The 19272-nt window shown below is 36.6% G+C and overlaps 1 protein-coding gene and 1 long non-coding RNA gene across 5 annotated transcripts in view; one reads left to right on the forward strand and one right to left on the reverse strand.

Annotated features, from left to right (window-relative positions):
* LOC141376898 (uncharacterized) overlaps positions 1-8268 on the forward strand; it is a 47525-nt gene extending 39257 nt beyond the window's left edge. The window contains exons 2-3 of one of the 2 annotated variants that reach the window (XR_012388282.1): positions 6368-6529; positions 6774-8268. This is a non-coding gene — a long non-coding RNA (uncharacterized lncRNA). The remainder of the gene's footprint in view (positions 1-6367; positions 6530-6773) is intronic. The other variant, XR_012388283.1, reaches the window with a different exon arrangement.
* On the reverse strand, positions 3552-18932 carry mmp21 (matrix metallopeptidase 21). 3 transcript variants are annotated; one of them, XM_073917256.1, is made up of 10 exons: positions 18728-18908; positions 17662-17903; positions 16969-17077; positions 15323-15602; positions 14922-15061; positions 14671-14812; positions 12610-12867; positions 11188-11314; positions 6295-7061; positions 3552-4567 (listed from the first exon to the last, which is right to left on the reverse strand). In XM_073917256.1, the coding sequence occupies exons 1-8, from the start codon at positions 18869-18871 to the stop codon at positions 11280-11282; spliced, it is 1350 nt and encodes a 449-aa protein (XP_073773357.1). In that variant the 5' UTR covers positions 18872-18908; the 3' UTR covers positions 3552-4567; positions 6295-7061; positions 11188-11279.
* Between the last annotated feature and the right edge of the window lie 340 nt (positions 18933-19272).

Here is a 19272-nt window from a genome sequence, read left to right on the forward strand (position 1 = left end):
TTAGCATAATCGCTTCACAGCAAGAAGGTCGCTGGTTCAAGTCCCAGCTTGGTCAGTTGGGGTTTCCTCCGGGTGCTCCGGTTTCCCCCACATGCACTTTAGAGGGACTGATGAACTACACTGGCCGTAGTGTATGAGTGTGTGTGTGTGTGTGTGTGTGTGTGTGTGTGTGTGTGTGTGTGTGTGTGTGTGAATGAGAGTGTATAGGTGTTTCCCGAGTTGTGGCTGGAAAGGTATCTGCTGTGTAAAACATATGCTGGAATAGTTGGCGGTTCATTCCGCTGTGGTGACCTCTGATGAATAAAGGGAATAAGCCGAAGGAAAATGAATGAGATATGAAAAATATGTATATTTTAATATTAACAATAATAAAAGAATAAAAGCAACAGTGTGTGTAAGTGTGTGTGTGTGTGTGTGTTTACATAATCTACACTGTTTATAATGTACATTTATTATTATTAATATTAGTGATATCGCCTGATTTTTTTTGCTGATTCACAGCAAGAAGGTCTCTGGCTCGAGCCATGGCTGGGTCAGTTGGCATTTCTGTGTTTTCCTCCAGTGTTTCCCCCACAGTCCAAAAACCGGCAATATAGGCTAAATTGGCCATAGTGTATGCTTGTATGTGTGTGTATGTGTGTGTGAGTGTTTATGGCTATTTCCCATTGATGGATTGCAGCTGGAAGGGCATCCACTGGGTAAAACATATGCTGGAATAGTTGGTGGTTCATTCCGCTGTGGCGACCCCAGATTAATAAAGGGACTAAGCTGAAAATAAAAGGAATGAATGCTTTTAAAGAAACATCCGTCACACATTTCATGCTGAGTGGTAATTTTTTTCAGTCTCAGGTGTAAAAGCTGTCAGAACTGAAGAAGCTTTATTAAAAGTCCACCGTTTTCTACCTGAAGAGTCCATGATGGCTCCTCCCAGGTGCAAATAAACAGCTTTTATCGAACTTTTATTTCTAGAAGTGTACACTGCAGTAAACACTGTCATCTCTTCATCTCTCAGACACCGTTTGGGCCTGAATTTAGCTGATGAGCATGCATCTGAAGACAATGCTAAGTTCTAATTAAAAATAAATCAATATTTTTCACGAGAGTATTTTCAAAGTAACAAAATAGTTTTAGCTAAATTCTTACAACTGATTTCGGCGGCATGGTGGCTCAGTGGTTAGCACCGTGGCCTCACAGCAAGAAGGTCCGGTTTCCCCCACAGTCCAAACACATGCGCTATAGGGGAACTGATCAACTACATTGGCCATGGTGTGTGTGTGTGTGTGTGTGTGTGAATAAGTGTGTATGGGTGTTTCCCAGTACTGTGTTGCAGCTGGAAGGGCATCTGTTGTGTCAAACATATGCTGGAATAGTTGGCAGTTCATTCTGCTGTGGCAACCCCTGATGATTAAAGAGACAAAGCTAAAGGAAAATAAATGAATGAATGATAACTGGTGTATTCTCTCTCTGTCATGATGACAGCACAAAATATTAGACTAGATATTCTTCAAGACACTACTGTTCAGCTTAAAGTGACATGTAAAGGCTTCACTAGGGTAATTAGGGTAAAGTTAGGGTAATTAGGCAAGTCATTGTATAACAGTGGTTTGTTCTGGAGACAATCCAACACTAATATTGCTGAAGGGGTGAATAATATTGAGCTTAACATTGGTTCATTAAAACTGCTTTTATTCTAAAATAAGAATAAAACAAATAATCTGAGAATATAACGAGATTATAATCACCCTGGACTATAAAACATGAACTGAGCTGAGGAATGAGAGAGAAAACACTGTTCCAGGATCAGAACACAGAGAGGAAGGTTGTTACAGTTCATACGCCGCAATATCAATATCTGATGACCACATGATATTCGGCATATTTACACTCAAATTAGCTTTAATATGAGTGTTGAAATGTAGAGCCATCATCATCATCATCATCATCCTTATTTTATGTGGTTTGTGTCTGAACGCTCATCGGTTGTGTGTGTGTGTGTGTGTGTGTGTGTGTGTATCAGAGATTACTTCTGTGTTGACAATGTCCATCAGTTATCATTGGAGATAATAACAAGCTAATAAAAGCAGCACACACACAATCATTTCCAGTGTGTGTGTGTGTGTGTATGTGTGTGTGTGTGTGTGTGTGATGCTGTAAACAATGTAATTCTGCATAATGCTGAGAGAGATTTCACTCAAGCGTTTCCATGGCAACAGATGTTCACAATCATCTCTAATGAAAAGGTAATGTGAGACGCACACTGCTCCTCACATCATTACTGAGGTAAACACACACACACACACACACACACACTAAATGCCTTCAAGTTTGAGTCTGAGACGTAAAATAAATAAATAAATGAGGACTGAATGAGTGATCTGACTCTGCAGGTAATGAAATGTCTGATTAGAAGATGAAGTGGAGAATAATGTGATGCTGCAGGAGTAAAACCAAGCACAGATCCACAGGAGGACATTACTCTACAAATGTGTGTGTGTGTGTTTGAGTATGTAGTGTCGCCCTCTGCTGGGGCGGAGAAATTCACACACAGACACACACAGTTTCTCTCTTTCTCTCTCTCTCTCTCACACACACACACACACACACACACACACACACACACACACACACACACACACACACACACAACTACGTGTGTGTGTGTGTGTGTATATATATATATATATAATCTCTCTCTAACTCACACAAAAATCACACACACAGACTCTCTCAAACACAGGCACACACACTTTCTTACATGCACACAGACTCTCTCTCACACACACATATACACACTGTTTTCTCTCTCACACACACATAATCTCTTTTGCACACACACACTCTCTCACTCTCAGACACACACTTTCTTTCACACACATACACACAGTTGCCCTTAATACACACAGACTTTCTCTCACAAAATACACTCACACATACACATACTGTCTCTCTCTCTCTCTCTCTGTGACACACACACACTACACACACTACACACATTTTCTCTCTCACACACACTATCTCTTATTCGCGCACGCACGCACACACACACACACACACACACACACACACACACACACACACACACACACACACTTTCTCTCCCTCTCTCATATACACACACACACACACACACACACACACACACTCAATACACACACTTTCTCTTAATACACAGACTTTCTCTCACACACAAAATACACGCACAGACACAGACACAGACACACTCACACACACTTTCTCACACACACATTCTCACACACACATTCTCTCACACACACACACACACACACACACACACACACACACACACATTCTCTCTCACACACACACACACACACACACACACACACACACACACACACACACACACACACACACACACACACGGGTGTTAACTGAGTATATATTCTCTATTCTAATAGTGTATGATTCATTTCTCTGAAGGTGTCAGCAGGTGTAAGAGAATAATAATCGTCAGCGTACACACAAATAACAACAATTAACAAACACTGATCTGATCTGTGCTCAGCATCAGTGAAAAAACAAACCCATAACAGTGAAAACTGAACATTTATTCAAACAAATCATAAATATCCTCATAAATACACGTGGTGATCCAGCAAACAGTCTAATAAACACATGCTCTTGTCAGATCTTTGGCTGCATTGCATCATGTCATATCACTTAAATTATATAAATAAGCATTTAAATAAAGAACACACCTGAAGAGTGGATGAAACATACGAAACAAACAATAAATAAACAATAACAAACAATAAGAACAGTAATACCATGTTTTTTTTTTATTCTGTCCTGCTCATGCTATTGACAAAACCTTTTATATCAACATGATGACAACTGAAACTGAATATTGAGAAGGGGGTGGGGCTTATTTGTGTCTTCTGCCTCAAACACCTCATACTTGCTACATAGTACTCAAAATACTGCAAAAAATGGTCGTTACATATATTTTTTTTACTCATTGGAGTTTTAAATATGCACATAGAGTATTGATAGCGCTTCACTTTTTTCACATGTTTTTATGTCACAGCCTTATTCCACAATGGATTAAATTGATTGATTTCCACAACATTCTACACACAATCCCCCATAACGACAATGTGAAGTAAGAGATTTTGAAATTGCTGCATATTTATTAAGAATAAAAAGCTGATAAATCACCTGTACATCAGTACTGACAGTGTTTGCTGTGAAGCTCTACATTGAGCTCAGGTTCATTCTGTCTCCACTGGTCATTCTTGATGTTTCAGCAGCTTCATTGGAGTTCAGCTGTGCTCAATTCAGCTGATGGACATGATCTGAAAAGGCTACACCTGTCTATATAAGGGCCCAGGGTTGACAGTGCATGACAAAGCACAAACCAAGCATGAGGACAAAGGAATTGTCTGTAGACCTCAGAGACAGGGTTGTCTGGAGGCACAAGGCTGGGGAAGGTGACAGAAACATTTCTGCTGCTCTGAAACTCCACTGAGCACAGCGGCCTCCATCATCCGTCAGTGGAAGACGTTTAACCAGCAGGACTCTTCCTAGAGCTGGCCGGACATCTAAGCTGAGTGATCAGGGGAGAAGAGCCTCAGTCAGGGAGGTGATCAATAACCCGATGGTCACTCTGTCTGAGCTCCAGCGCTCTTCTGTGGAGAGAGGAGAACCTTACAGAAGGACAACCATCTGTGCAGCAATCCACCAATCAGGCATCTGTATGGTAGAGCGGGCAGACGGAAGACACTCCCCGCCTGGAGTCTGCATCTGAAGGACTCTCAGAGCATCAGAAACTAAACTCTCTGCTCTGATGAGACTCAAACTGAACTGTTTGGAGTGAACGCCAGGCGTTACGTTTGGAGAACAGCAGGCGGCGCTCATCAGCAGGCTAACAGCATCCCTACAGTGAAGCATGGTGGTGTTGGCATCATGCTGTGGGGATGTGTTTCAGCAGCAGGAGCTGGAAGACTAGTCAGGATAGAGGGAAAGATGAATGCAGCGATGTACAGAGACATCCTGAATGAAGACCTGCACAAGAGTGCTCTCCACCTCAGACTGGGGCGACGCTTCATCTTCCAGCAGGACAATGACCCAAAGCACACCGCCAGAATATCAATGGAGCGGCACAACAACAACAACTCGGTGAATGTCCTTGAGTGGCCCAGCCGGAACCCAGACCTAAATCCTATTGAGCATCTCTGGAGAGATCTGAAAATGGCTGCACACCGTCACTTCCCATCCAACCTAATAGAGTTTGAGAGGTGCTGCAAAGAGGAACGGGCAAACATTCCCAAAGACAGGTGTGCAGAGCTTGTGGTGTCATATTCAAGAAGACTTGAGGCTGTAATCCAGGGGTCACCAAACTTGTTCCTGAAGGGCTGGTGTCCTGCAGATCTTAGCTCCAACCCTAATCAAACACACCTGAACAGCTACTCAAGGTCTTACTAGGTATAGTTGAAACATACAAGCAGGTGGGTTAAAGCAAGTTACAGCTAAACCCTGCAGGGACACCGGCCCCTCCAGGACCGAGATTGGTGACCCCTGCTGTAATCGCATCAACATTAAGGTGCATCAACAAAGTATTGAGCAAAGCCTGTGAATACTGATGTACAGGTGATTTTACAAGTGTTTTATTTTTAATAAATATGCATCAATTTCAAAAACTCTCTCTTCACATTGTTATTATGGGGGATTGTGTGAAAAATGTTGAGGAAATCAATAAGTTTAATCCATTTAGGAATAAGGCTGTCACATAAACAAATGTGGAATAAGTGAAGCGCTATCTATACTCTCCAGATGCACTGTAGATGCTCAATATATTATATAAAGTAATGTATTATATAATAATATAATATAATAATGCTCATATTATTATAGAATTAAAAATGGCCATATATGAGCACACATATGACATCATATCTAATATATTTGATCATATTTACGTGCATATATGCTATTCAAAGGGTGGAAAAACACATGTAAACAGCCATTTTTGCTATATTTCGAAATATATGTTGAATAGATGACATTTATACATGTAATATAAAACTCAAATATGAAATTTTATGTCCTATATGTTATTCGCATATAATGATATGCATCAGATTTAACAATGGGCACTAGTAAAATAAACAATTGGATTTCATGCTGACTTTAAAGCTGACCTATTCTGCACCTTTTTACAAGCTGTGAATGCGTCTCTGCTGTCTCTCTCGTGTGTGTGTGTGTGTGTGTGTGTGTTTGAGTCTGAGCTGAGAATAGCACACAGATAATGTTCTCCAGCGCTCTGAAACTGACCCTTTCAGGCTTTGATCCTAATTTTGGTGACTGTCGCTTTAAATGCAAATGAGATGTGTGTTTTTTTTTTCAGAAGAGGGCGGAGCTACAGATGGCTGTGGCTTCCCAAACACTCAATACTCTGACAGCTCAAACACTCTAATGGCGAATGGACAGACGGCTGCTTCTCACTCAGGGCTGCTGTTTATGCTAATGAGGGAGACTAGTAGGCGGGGCTTTCCACTTCTGATGACAGGTACAAAGGGAGAATGTCAATCAAAGTGTTTCTGCACTGTCTGATCATAATAAATACAATTAATTCCTGTTGAGCATTAGAGACTGGAGATACTCACACACCGCTGACACACACACCCCTTGTAGTCATTTCTGCATAATAGCTTCCCATTAAAGAGTAAAGTAAAGGTAAAACCTGAAGCGTAAGTCTTATAAGTTGAAGTGTATCTCACTCTTCCTCTTCATCTCCTGCGCGTGGTCCTCAGAGATGAGCTGTGAACGTCACAGATGTCGAACCACTGCTCATGCACGCGCCTGTGAGCCAGCAGGCCGTTCATCGGGAGAAAAGCCCTCCGCCTGCGCTCTTTCCCGCTCAACACTCTCCAGAACAGCGAGCCCTTCAGCAGGAACACTGTGTTGTGTGTGTAGGAGAAATACGCGGCGTCCAGACTCCTCACAGGATGATCACCGGACACTATGGCTGGAAAAACCTCCGTCATCTCTTGTGGAGAAGAAGAAGCCAAGCGGCGCATGCGCACATCAAACCTGAACACCTGCAGAGTCATATTACACTTACTGTAGAACACTGAATATGCACACACAGACATCACTATATGGGACGGTAAACGTTTTCAACGTATACCGCGGTGTGGAAAAGTCAAGGTTTTAAAACCGCCAAAATGTCCTGTAATACCAGCCTGATCTGGGAGACAGATCCTTCAGCTCTATGGCTCCTTGGCTATTGAACTCGCTTTTGCTAGATCTAAGGAGCAGTGATAGTCTTCACACTTTTACATCCCGTCTAAAGACCCATCTTTTTAAGTAGCTTTTTCTTTAACAATTTTTTATCATGTCCTTTTATATTCGCTATTGTGTTTAATCGGTTTGGTCAATAATTGTTTTAGTAATGTTTCATTTGTTGGCTGTTGATGCTTATTGTAAGGGGACCTTGGGTGTCTTGAAAGGCACCATTTACAAATAAAATGAATTATTATTATTTATTAATTAATTTAGTGGCTAATTCGTACGAGTTTGTGTATGGGTTCAGTCGTACGAAAATATACGATTTTAAAAAAGGAGGCGTGGCACCTAACCCCACCCCTGACCCCAACCGTCATTGGGTGATGAGCAAATCGTACTAAATTGTACGAATTCGATCGTACAAATTCATATGAATTAGCCACTAAATCAAAAAGTTACGAATTGCCGTGAGGTATTCTGTAATACCAGCTTGATCTCACGATGAAACGCAAGTATTTAATTTAGTGGCTAATTCGTACGAGTTTGTGTATGAGTTCAGTCGTACGAAAATAAACCATTTTTTAAAAAGGAGGCGTGGCACCCAACCCCACCCCTGAACCCAACAGTCATTCGGTGATGAGCAAATCATACTAAATTGTACGAATTCGAATTCGATTTTAAAAAAGGAGGCGTGGCACCTAACCCCACCCCTGACCCCAACCGTCATTGGGTGATGAGCAAATCGTACTAAATTGTACGGATTCGATCGTACAAATTCATATGAATTAGCCACTAAATCAAAAAGTTACGAATTGCCGTGAGATTGCGTTGGTAATACCGTTCCAAAGGTATGCGTGAGGCTTTTTATTTAAGTTTGGTTTTAGGACAACAGTTTCTCCAGCAGAAAAAAAATCTCCAAAGACGATGTTTTCAATTGTAAATAAATCAGTGTTTTTGAAACTAATGCAGACGGCAGAAGTCAATTTTAACTAGATTATTAAAGTTCGTCGAGACAAACTTTAGGCTGGCTTGAGAAAGTCTGTTGGAAATAGTTTGTTTAATTTAAACAGTTTTAAAAAGTATGAAAAGATGATGGATGGATGGATGGATGGATGGATGGATGGATGGATGGATGGATGGATGGATGGATGGATGGATGGATGGATGGATGGATGGATGGATGGATGGATGGATGGATGGATGGATGGATGGATGGATGGATGGATGGATGGATGGATGGATGGATGGATGGATGGATGGATGGATGGATGGATGGATGGATGGATGGATAAAAGCAGTTTGAAAAATGATAGATAGATAGTTTTGAGGTCACAAAGTTAGATCTATTGTTAAGTCAATGACAGTCTTTTGCAATAAAAGTCTATGGGACAGTTGTTGCTAGGGTGCAGTATCTGGTAGTTAGGATGTGGCTAGAAAGTTAAAAGCTCTTCAGTTATTGGCAGTTTGGTAGTTCAAGTTAAATGAGCTCAGCCATTAGTCTGTATGACAGTCTGATGCAGAGTTATGAGCTCACAAAGTTTGATCCCATGTTAAGTCAATGAGAGTCCTTTGAATGGAAGTCTATGGGACAGTTTCTAGGGTCCAAAAGTGGTTGCTAGGGTGTGGCCAGAAAGTTAAAACCTCATCAGTTATTGGCAGTTAGGTAGTCTGAGTTAAAAGAGCCCAGTTAGAAGTCTGTGTGACAGTCTGATGCAGAGTTATGAGGTCACAAAGTTTGGTCCAATGTTAAGTCTATGGGATTTTTCCGACGGTCCCGGGACGTTTTTCGGAAAATCGAAAGTCGGATCAGTCGGAAAAGATATGGCATACCGAGTCAGAATAGTTTGGAGGTCTGGTGTGAGTTTGGTGGTCATAGCTCGAAAGCTCTAGGAGGAGATAGATTTTGAATTTTAGTCTCAGAAGAAGAAGAAGAATAATATATAAAAAAAATAATAAGTTTAAATAGGATTTCAGTAGTCTGGCTTGTTTCTCACTGAATATGAACACACAGACATCACTTTATGGGACGATAAACATTGTCAAGGTATACCGCGATTTGCAAAAGTCAAGGTTTTAAAACCGCCAAAATGTTCAGTAATACCAGCCTGATCTCAAGACGAAACGTAAGTATTTAATTTAGTGGCTAATTCGTACGAATTTGTGTATGAGTTCAGTCGTACGAAAATATACGATTTTAAAAAAGGAGGCGTGGCACCCAACCCCACCCCTGACCCCAACCGTCATTGGGTGATGAGCAAATCGTACTAAATTGTACAAATTCGATTATACAAATTCATACGAATTAGCCACTAAATCAAAAAGTTACGAATTGCTGTGAGATTGCATGGGTAATACCGTTCCAAAGGTAAGTGTGAGGCTTTTTATTTAAGTTTTGTTTTAGGACAACAGTTTCTCCAGCAGAAAAAAAATCTCCAAAGACGCCGTTTTCAATTGTAAATAAATCAGTGTTTTTGAAAATAATGCAGACGGCAGAAGTCTATGATTCATTTGAGTTATTCAGCCTGACATGTTCACTGCTGCAAAATATTATTATTGTTTCTCAAAGTAAAATATATTGTGTTCAGAAGGGGAAAAGTTGTTGTTTTTTACCCAGACATTTAAGAGCATATGAAGAGTTCTGAGAGCAGCCCAGATGACGACCTGCAGCACATCAAAAGTGAAGAAGTGTTTTGAACTAGGAGTGCAATACCTAGCTCAACCACTGGGTGTCGATCTTACATAATGCACATTTCAGAATTTTTATATGAAAAGTGTCATCTGAATGTTCTCCTATAATCAGCATTTTTCTCAAGATCCTAGGTATAAGTTGAATAATTTCCCCTTTATTTCAATTAATGTGTTATTTTCATTGCCTTTAATGTGAAATAAGTAAACGAAAACAAAAGGGGTCTCAGAAAAATGGTCATTTTAGAATAAAATTTCAGGTGGCACTTACAGGTTTTTGCATTTGAACTCTTCATATGTTGGCCTGTTTCCACTGAGTGGTGCAGTACGATACAGCACAGGTCGGTACTGGTCACCTTTACCTTTATCTGGCCTGCATTTCCACTGCCTAAAGCCTGGTTTATACTCGATGTGTTCAGACACACACAATACAGCACTGCGCACTGTTACAGATGTGCAGAAAACACACTTATTACAAACTCTTTAGGGTTAAAATCTGTTGGAGGAAAGATCAAGACCCCATAATGCAGCACTAAAGCAGAAATGAATGGAGAAAAATAAAAACATCAATCACAGAATATGAAAAACTGCTCATTTATGGATATTTTGACAGTGTGCAAACACTATAACTGCAGGTTAACTATGTTTATATACAGCATAATTACTTTAAATAATTAACTAATAACTTTTAACAGTTAAAGTTTATTCATTCATTTTCCTTCAGCTTAGTCGCATATTTATTAGTGGAATGAACCAACAACTATTCCAGCATATGTCTTACACAGCGGATTCTCTTCCAGCTGCAACCCAGTACTTGGAAACACCCATACACACTTATTCTCTCACACACACACATACATACACTCATACACTACGGCCAGTGAAGTTGATCAGTTCCCCTATAGCGCATGTGTTTGGACTGTGGGGGAAAACCGGAGCACCCGGAGGAAACCCACGCCAACACGGGGAGAACATGCAAACTCCATACAGAAACACCAACTGACCCAGCTGGGACTCGAACCAGAGACCTTCTTGCTGTGAGACCACAGTGCTCACCTCTGTTTTACCATGTCGCCTTCCTAGAGCTGATCATATTTCATATTTGTGTGGATGTTTCTGGTGGCAGTTTTTATATTCCTAATTGTACGATGCCGTCCCTGACTGTTAAGCACTCTTGTGGTCAGACTCTCGATCTTTGCACCTTTGAGTAATCTATAAAATAAAACCAATTGCAGACGTGTTGAAATGCATTACCTGTGAGCCTTTGAAGAAGTAGATGTGAGCGTCTCTTCTGTCGTAGTACGCCGTGTCCAGCGGTCCAGATACACCGGGGAAATCTTCAGAGATCAGACGAGGATACGAGCGTCCGTCTGGAGCATGACTAAACACATGATCATTCTCACTGTCATAACGCCAGTACTGCATACCTGAAACATGCACACATTCACCCTTTATCACACCGCTCAAATAATGCTTATGCATATGTGATAGCAAACAATTCTGATACCATGCAGGATCACATGCAAGCTGCTAAATACAACAAGAGCAATGAAAAATAGTGCCAAATACAACATGTTAAATTGTGCAAAATAAGATATCTGTGATGCAAAATATAAAATGCACAATGCAAAAACAATAACAATAATAAATAATAATATTAATAAAAAAAACTAATACAAATGCAAAATAATGCAAAAAAAATGTAATAATAATAATAATAATACAAAAACAAAATCATGCAAAAAAACTAAATAAAATAATACAAATGCAAAGTAAATAAAATAAAAAAATAATATCATAATAATAATTCAAATGCAAAATCATGCAAAATTTTTAATAATAATAATAACAACAACAACAACAACACAACCCAAATGGAAAATCATGCAAAAAATATAATTAAATAAATATTAATAATAATAATAATAATAATAATACAAACGCAAAATCATGCAAAAAATAAAATAATAATACAAGAGCAAAATCTTGAAAAAATACAATGATAATAATAATAATAATATAAATGCTAAATCATGCAAAAAATTAATAATAATAATAATAATAATAATAATAATAATGCAAAATCATGCAAAAAATATTAATAAAATATTATTATTGTTATTATTATTATTATTATTATTATTGTTGTTATTAATAATAATAATATAAATGCTAAATCATGCAAAAAATTAATAATAATAATAATAATAATAATAATAATAATGCAAAATCATGCAAAAAATATTAATAAAATATTATTATTGTTATTATTATTATTATTATTATTATTGTTGTTATTAATAATAATAATATAAATGCTAAATCATGCAAATAATAATAATAATTATTATTATTATTATAATCATGCAAAGTCATGAAAAAATTATATTAATAATAATAATACAAATACAAAATCATGCCAAAGATAAAAAATTATAATAATAATAATAATAATAATAATAATAATAATAAAGTAGCACAAAAACACTTGTGCAAATGGGAAATCATGCACTTTACAAATGTAACCTATGCAAATATATAATGCAAAATAATCAAAAATAAAATCTAAAATGCAACAATAAACAATAATGTTATTTGCAAAATACAAATGTATATTGCATAATATAAATATATCATGAAAAACAATTGCATGCAAAAAAAGAAGTAAATAAGTACCTTTAAAGAAGTAGACAGCATCTGTTTTTCTGTTCCAGACGTGCACATAAGCATCCACACCCCCAGAGGGCAGCCCGTGCCAGCCCACCTGCACCGCCACTGGGTCCCCGTAACGCGTCCTGTTATTGCGGTTCTCGTAGAGCCAGTACAGGCCGTCCCGCATGAAGTATGTGTTAAAACGCACCACCACCTCACCGTACGGCGTCTGCTCCTTCCTGATCCAATCAAACACGGTGCTGAAGCGACCCATACACACTCCTGAGACAGATAAACACACACAAAACTATTAGAAAACCATGTTAAAGCAGGTTAGTACATTATAATCAAATTCAGAAAACGTGGATGTGCTGTGTAAAGGGTGGACCAATGACTGTATGGGGTGAACTCCACAGTAGAAACAGTTCATCTGCAGCTACACTATTTCATTTACTTTCAAAAAAAAATCTCATTGACACTTCAATAATGCAAAATGTGCAATGAAACATAGCAAAATATGCAAAGTGTTCTCTCCATGATGGCGTGGGTTTGTGGCAACCCCTGAGTAATAAAGGGACTAAGCCAAAAAGAAAATGAACTAAAAATATGCAAAGTATGGCAAAACACATCACAAAATATTGCAAAATCTAAAATAAGTAATACAACATAAGAAAACATAAGAAAATACATAAGAAAATACAAATTGTGCCATAAAAATGCTGTGTAAAATTTGTCAAAATATAAAATGAGCAATGCAAAATAAAAAATATGCAATGCAAAATTTAAAACAAAAAGCAAAATACAAAATGCACAATGCAAAATATAAATTACACAATGCCAATAAAATGTACATTAGAAAAAAAGGCAAAATTTAAATCAATGGAAAATACAAAATATGTAATAAAATTACTATAAAATACTAAATTTGCTATTTAAAATCTATAAAAACAGAGCAATGCAAAATAGTAAATGTGCAATGCAAAATACTGCTAATTTAAAAATAAAATTGCAACCAACACAATATGTGACACAAAATAAAATAAAAAACACGATGAAAAATATAGCAAAATATTAAATGTGCAGTGCAAAAGATGACAAAATCTAAAATGAGAAATGCAAAATACTAAATGTGCAATGCAAAATATGGCAACATACAAATTATGCAATGGGAAATACATTTATAATATAAATTATGCAATGCAAAATAAAAAACACAATGCAAAATATTCTTACATGGTATTTTTAAATTACAAAAAAGGCCAAAATCTAAAATGTACAATGGAAAAATGCAATACAAAATAAAAAAAAACTGCAAAATGCACAATGCAAAATATTGCAACATGAAAAATGTGCAATGGAAAAATAGCAAAATCTAAAATGATCAATGGAAAATACAAAATGTTTAACAAAATTACTATATTTGCAATGCAAAATCTATTTAAAAAGGAGCAATGCAAAATAGTAAATGTGCAATGCCAAATACTGCACATTTTAAAATATGCAATGAATAATATTGCAAACTACAAAATATGCAATGCAAAATAAAAACAATGCAAAATATACAAATGTGCAATGGAAAATACATTTACATTTAAAATAATGCAAAATACAAAATATTCCATGTAAATATGGCAAAATATAAAATATGCAATGCAAAATTTAAAAAAATGTAATTAAAAACACAATGCACAACATAAAACGCACAATAAAAAATATTCTAAAATATAAAATTATGGCAAAAATATGGCAAAATGTGTAATGGAAAATACAAAATGTGCAATAAAAATATTCCAAAATTTACAATGGAAGATATTGTAAAATATGAAATGAGCAATGCAAAATATAAAATATGCAATGCAAAATAAAAAAGGACAATGCAAAATATTAAATGTGCAATGAAAAATAATGCAATATACAAAATACGCAATGCAAAATATGGAAAAACACAAAATATGCAATGCAAAATAAAAAATTAAAAAACACAATGCAAAATATAAAAAAAGATTTATAAAGTATCAAATAAGCAATGCAAAGTGCAAAATGTGGAATGCAAAATATAGCGATATTGCAATAGTACACGCTCACCGTACAGCCTCTGGATAGATTTGCGGTCCATCCAATCGATTTCGAAGCCGGCATCCTGAGGAAGGTAACTGGGCTGCATGATGGATCCGGGACGGTAAATGTGAGGAAGCCCTAAAACATGGCCGATCTCATGAACCGCTACCTGAATAAAACCCAGTCAGTTCAGCAGCGTGAACACACATTAACATCTGCTTCCTCTGAAACACACTGATCAGCAAACCATCTGTGTTTGTTGTGTAGTTTTGCATTACCTTGAGCAGACTGATGCCGCTCCCTGTGTTTGGGACGGTGAAATGTTCATCATCGTCGAAATGAATGTCTCCGAGGAACCAGGCATGAGCGAACTCTCGACCAGCGCCGTCAAACCGCTGAGAGCAGCCCAGATGACGACCTGCGGCACACCAAAAGTGAAGAAGTGTTTTGATCTAGGAGTGCAATACCTAGCTCAACCACTGGGTGTCGATCTTACATAATGCACATTTCAGAATTTGTAGATATTTGGACTCGAATCAAGAAAAAAACTTTACCACTGTTGTGTTGTCTTCAATCAAACACAAGTACATTTCGAAATCACTACTGTCTTACTTCATTTGCATTTTCAATACTGTCCCAACTTTTTTTTCTGATTGGGGTTGTATATTTGTTCACTGACCCGTGCCGAAGCCTAGCCGGATGTCGATGTTTTCCAGGGGCGAGTGCAGATCTTCAATGAACTGCAGCGGTGAGATTTCGCTCCACATTCTGAAGGCCAGTCTGAAGATGTATTTCTGCTCCTGGATGGAGAGCTGGCTGCTGTATCCTTCACCAATCAGACGCCACTTCAGCACACTTTTGGAGAAGGCCATGTGTCCCGTCCACTCGCTCACATCTCGCTTCTGCAGCTTTGTATTCTTCAGAAGGGCAGACAGGTGACGCTTCTTACGCACCGGAGCCTTTAACAGACATATGCAATGTTGTTGTTTTTTTTTTTATTAACATTAGATAAGTCAGTAACAAAACTGAAACTGATCTAACAAAAAACACCTGAAGATGACAGTCCAACAATAAGCACACCCAAATTAATATGTTGGAGAAAAAGACCATTTTACTACAGAGGGAAACTCTTGTTAAACAAAATCTAAATCATTATAAAATCTAAAAATAATAATAAAAATAATGATAATAAAAAAATTATATACACATATATATATATATATACATATATATATATATATATATATATATATATATATATATATATATATATATATATATATATATATATATATATATATATATATATATACATATATACACATATATACACATATATACATACATATATATATATATATATATATATATATATATATATATTATAAAAAAGAAAAAATAGCTATTTTAAAAGCATTACAAAGCAGGATGTGCATTAAAATATAGTATAAATAAAGTTGTTTCTGGGTATTAACACTCAAGTACCCATCAATAATAATTGAGAATAACACAGTTAATTTTGATTGCATATTTAAGCATTTAAAGCATGCTATATTTCATATATTTTATGTTCCCAAATATTACAAATTTAAGTTTTTTATTGCTTCTGGCAAAAATATGAAAAAATTAAAAAATAAAAATATCATGTTATTCATTGAGAAATAGAAAAAGGAGATTTATGCTGAGCACAGTATATAGGTCAAAAACTTTTTCATTACTGAAATAAACTTTAAAAATGTACAATAATAAATAAAAAAAACTAAACTAAACTAATTTGATTTCCAGCAAATTTAAAATAGTTTTGAAGTAAATAAAACTAACATTACACACATAAATAAGATTAAACAAAATTAACTAAGATTAATTTAAATGTTTTAATTGATTAAAAATGCTATTTTTTAAAACGTGCAATGCAAAAATGTATAATGAAAATTTAAAAGGTGCAAAAAAAAAATATTAAATATGTACTGCAAAATGTGGTAATGTCTAAAATGTGCAATATAATATACTAAATGTACAATGCAAATTATTGCAAAATATAAAATTATAAAATTAAAATTGCAATTAAAAAAGCTGTTTTTAAAAAACAAAAACACTGTTTTGAAAATAAAAAGAATAATTCAACATTGATTGAGTGGGAAATGCATTCATTAAAAACGTAACATTTTAAGGTATCACTGACAGAATCGATAATAATTGAGGAAAATACTCACAACTGGTTTTGATTCTATACTTGATAAGGTATGTTATGTTCCGTATATTTTATGTTTGCATAACAATGCAAATGAAACTCATAAGAGCAGACAGGTGTTGTTTCTCACGCACCTGATGCTCATGATTATGGGATGTATTGGTGCTAGTTCTGCTGTGATTCCTGGTGCTGTTGGATCCAGTGACATCCTTCAGTTCTTGATCGTCATCCATAACGCCACATCTGGGATTATTACAAAGTTATTTTAGCAAATTAAAACTGCAGTGTTCAGCATATACGAGCCGACCCCTAACAGATCTCTATTTTAACATTCAGATTTTCCACAGGATGTTTTACAGTAACATATTTGTGCAGATACACTAGATTAGTCAGTAACAGACAGTAACAGACAAAACTGGAGAATAAAGAAGATGCCCTCATTTAGGCTGATGGTTTAAAACCAGCAACAGCGAAGAATGCATGATTATCTGCTGTCATGACTTTGCAATCAATAAATGAGATTATAATGGAAGTCAATGGAGCAAAAACAGCAGCAACATCACCAAAGAGGAGTCAATCTGACAGAGTGTATTGTTGAGCTTTTGAAAAATCTCAAAGCATTTTCCCAAAATTAGTGTCAACATAAGATTTGTCAGCAGCAAAAATCATCACATTTGCTGAAACACAGAGAAAGTTGTGGTCAAATTAAGACTCAAAATCAGCCCAGTGGATGAAAACGACCCAACAGCACACACTCATGTTTTCCATTCATAAAAAAAAAATTTGAGAACTAAAAACGAGAGTTAAAAATGTCTGACTGTAATAACCTTGGTTTATTCATGGCTGCTTTGGTGGCGTCGTCGAACACTCCGGTGACGGGCAGATCTGAGAGCCGCTGGAAATCCCTCAGCGCAGAGACAAACTGCAGATCAGAGCTGCTGGAGCCGGATGTGCTTCCTCCTTCATGGAGATCCAGAGAGAGACTGAAGTCCAGATCACCTGAAGATTCTGACAGCTGAGACTCTTCACTGCCTGCTGCCTTGATGAAGCCATACTTGGACAGAAAACGCTGGAGAAACACAGAGAAACACTGTCAGTATTACTGTTCATGCATGAGTCATGAAGATGAGCAGACTCAAACTGATGCATAGAGAAGAATATAAAATGTGAATGTTAATATATACAGTTGAAGTCAGACTTATTAGCCCAAATATTTCCCAAAGGATGTTTAACAGTGCAAGGAAACTTTCACAGTGTCTAAAAATATTTGTTCCTCAGCAGAAAGTCTTATTTGTTTGATTTCGGCTAGAATAAAAGCAGTTTTTAATTGTTTTATTTATTGTCAATATTATTAGCCCCTTTAAGCTATATTTTTCGATAATCTACAGAACAAACCATCATTATACAATAACTTGCCTAATTACCCTAAGCTGAATGCTGCTGTCTGGAAGAATATCTAGTAAAATGTGTTGAAAAAATCTTCTCTCTGTTAAACAAAAAAGAAACGGGGGCTGAGAATTCTGACATCAACTGTAAATGAATACAAAGTGAATATGCAAGAGATTAAAAAAAAAATTAAAGGTGCAACGCAAAATATAAAATATGCAATACAAAATATTGCAAAATATTAAATGAGCAATGCAGAAACAATGCAAAATATAAATTGTGTAATGTAAAATATGGCAAATTATAAAATCTGCAATGCAAAATATAAAAATACAAAATGTGCAATGCAAAATATAAAAAAAACTAAATGTGCAATGCAAAATATTTTAAAAAATTAAATATGGAATATGAAATATTGCAAAATACGAATTATTCAATGCAGATATTGCAAAAAAAAAAAATGTGTAATACAAAATACTGCAAAATACAAAATGTGCGATTTAAAACCTGTGCAGTGTCCGTGTCAGTGATCAGCTCCGCCTGATGAATGTTGTTCAGCACATCTGAATGGTCTCTGCTGTGGAAGATCTTCTCCGCTGTGATGAAGATGAAGGTCTGGATGATGAAGATCCGCCGAATAACAGTCAGCATCGTTACAGATCAGCTCGGCGTTTTCTAAACTAAATCTTGAGTTTTTGAACTCCACACGCATTTATACCAGAGCGCGCGCGCGGAGTAGGCGGCACTAATGAACTGCTCACGCGCTCGCGCATCAGTGTGAGATTATTATTACAGCGGGATTATTTTAGCAAACAAACGAGAAAACCCGGGAAATTGAACAGTGACCGGCTGCAGGTGCAGACACGACACACACCTGCCGGAGACAAACACACCTGAGCGCGTGCACTGCAATAATAACATGCGCGCTACTTACACCGCAAAACAACACATCATTACAATATACCCATAAATAAATAAACCTCATTCTAATCAAGCAAAACTAAAATCATGACTTAAAATCATTATAAAGCTGGACATGTGTTAAAATATAG

This window comes from Danio rerio, chromosome 12 (genome assembly GCF_049306965.1).
Source record: "Danio rerio strain Tuebingen ecotype United States chromosome 12, GRCz12tu, whole genome shotgun sequence".
Lineage (NCBI taxonomy): Eukaryota > Metazoa > Chordata > Actinopteri > Cypriniformes > Danionidae > Danio > Danio rerio.

What these genes read in the sequence shown, in the direction of transcription:
- mmp21 (XM_073917255.1), bottom strand. Translation starts at nt 18,871, where the DNA reads ATGCTGACTGTTATTCGGCGGATCTTCATCATCCAGACCTTCATCTTC. An exon ending in GCAGCCATGAATAAACCAAG is followed by an intron (nt 17,078 to 17,661) that starts GTTATTACAGTC and finishes TAATAATCCCAG; the next exon opens with ATGTGGCGTTATGGATGACG. An exon ending in GCGGCATCAGTCTGCTCAAG is followed by an intron (nt 14,813 to 14,921) that starts GTAATGCAAAAC and finishes GGTTTTATTCAG; the next exon opens with GTAGCGGTTCATGAGATCGG.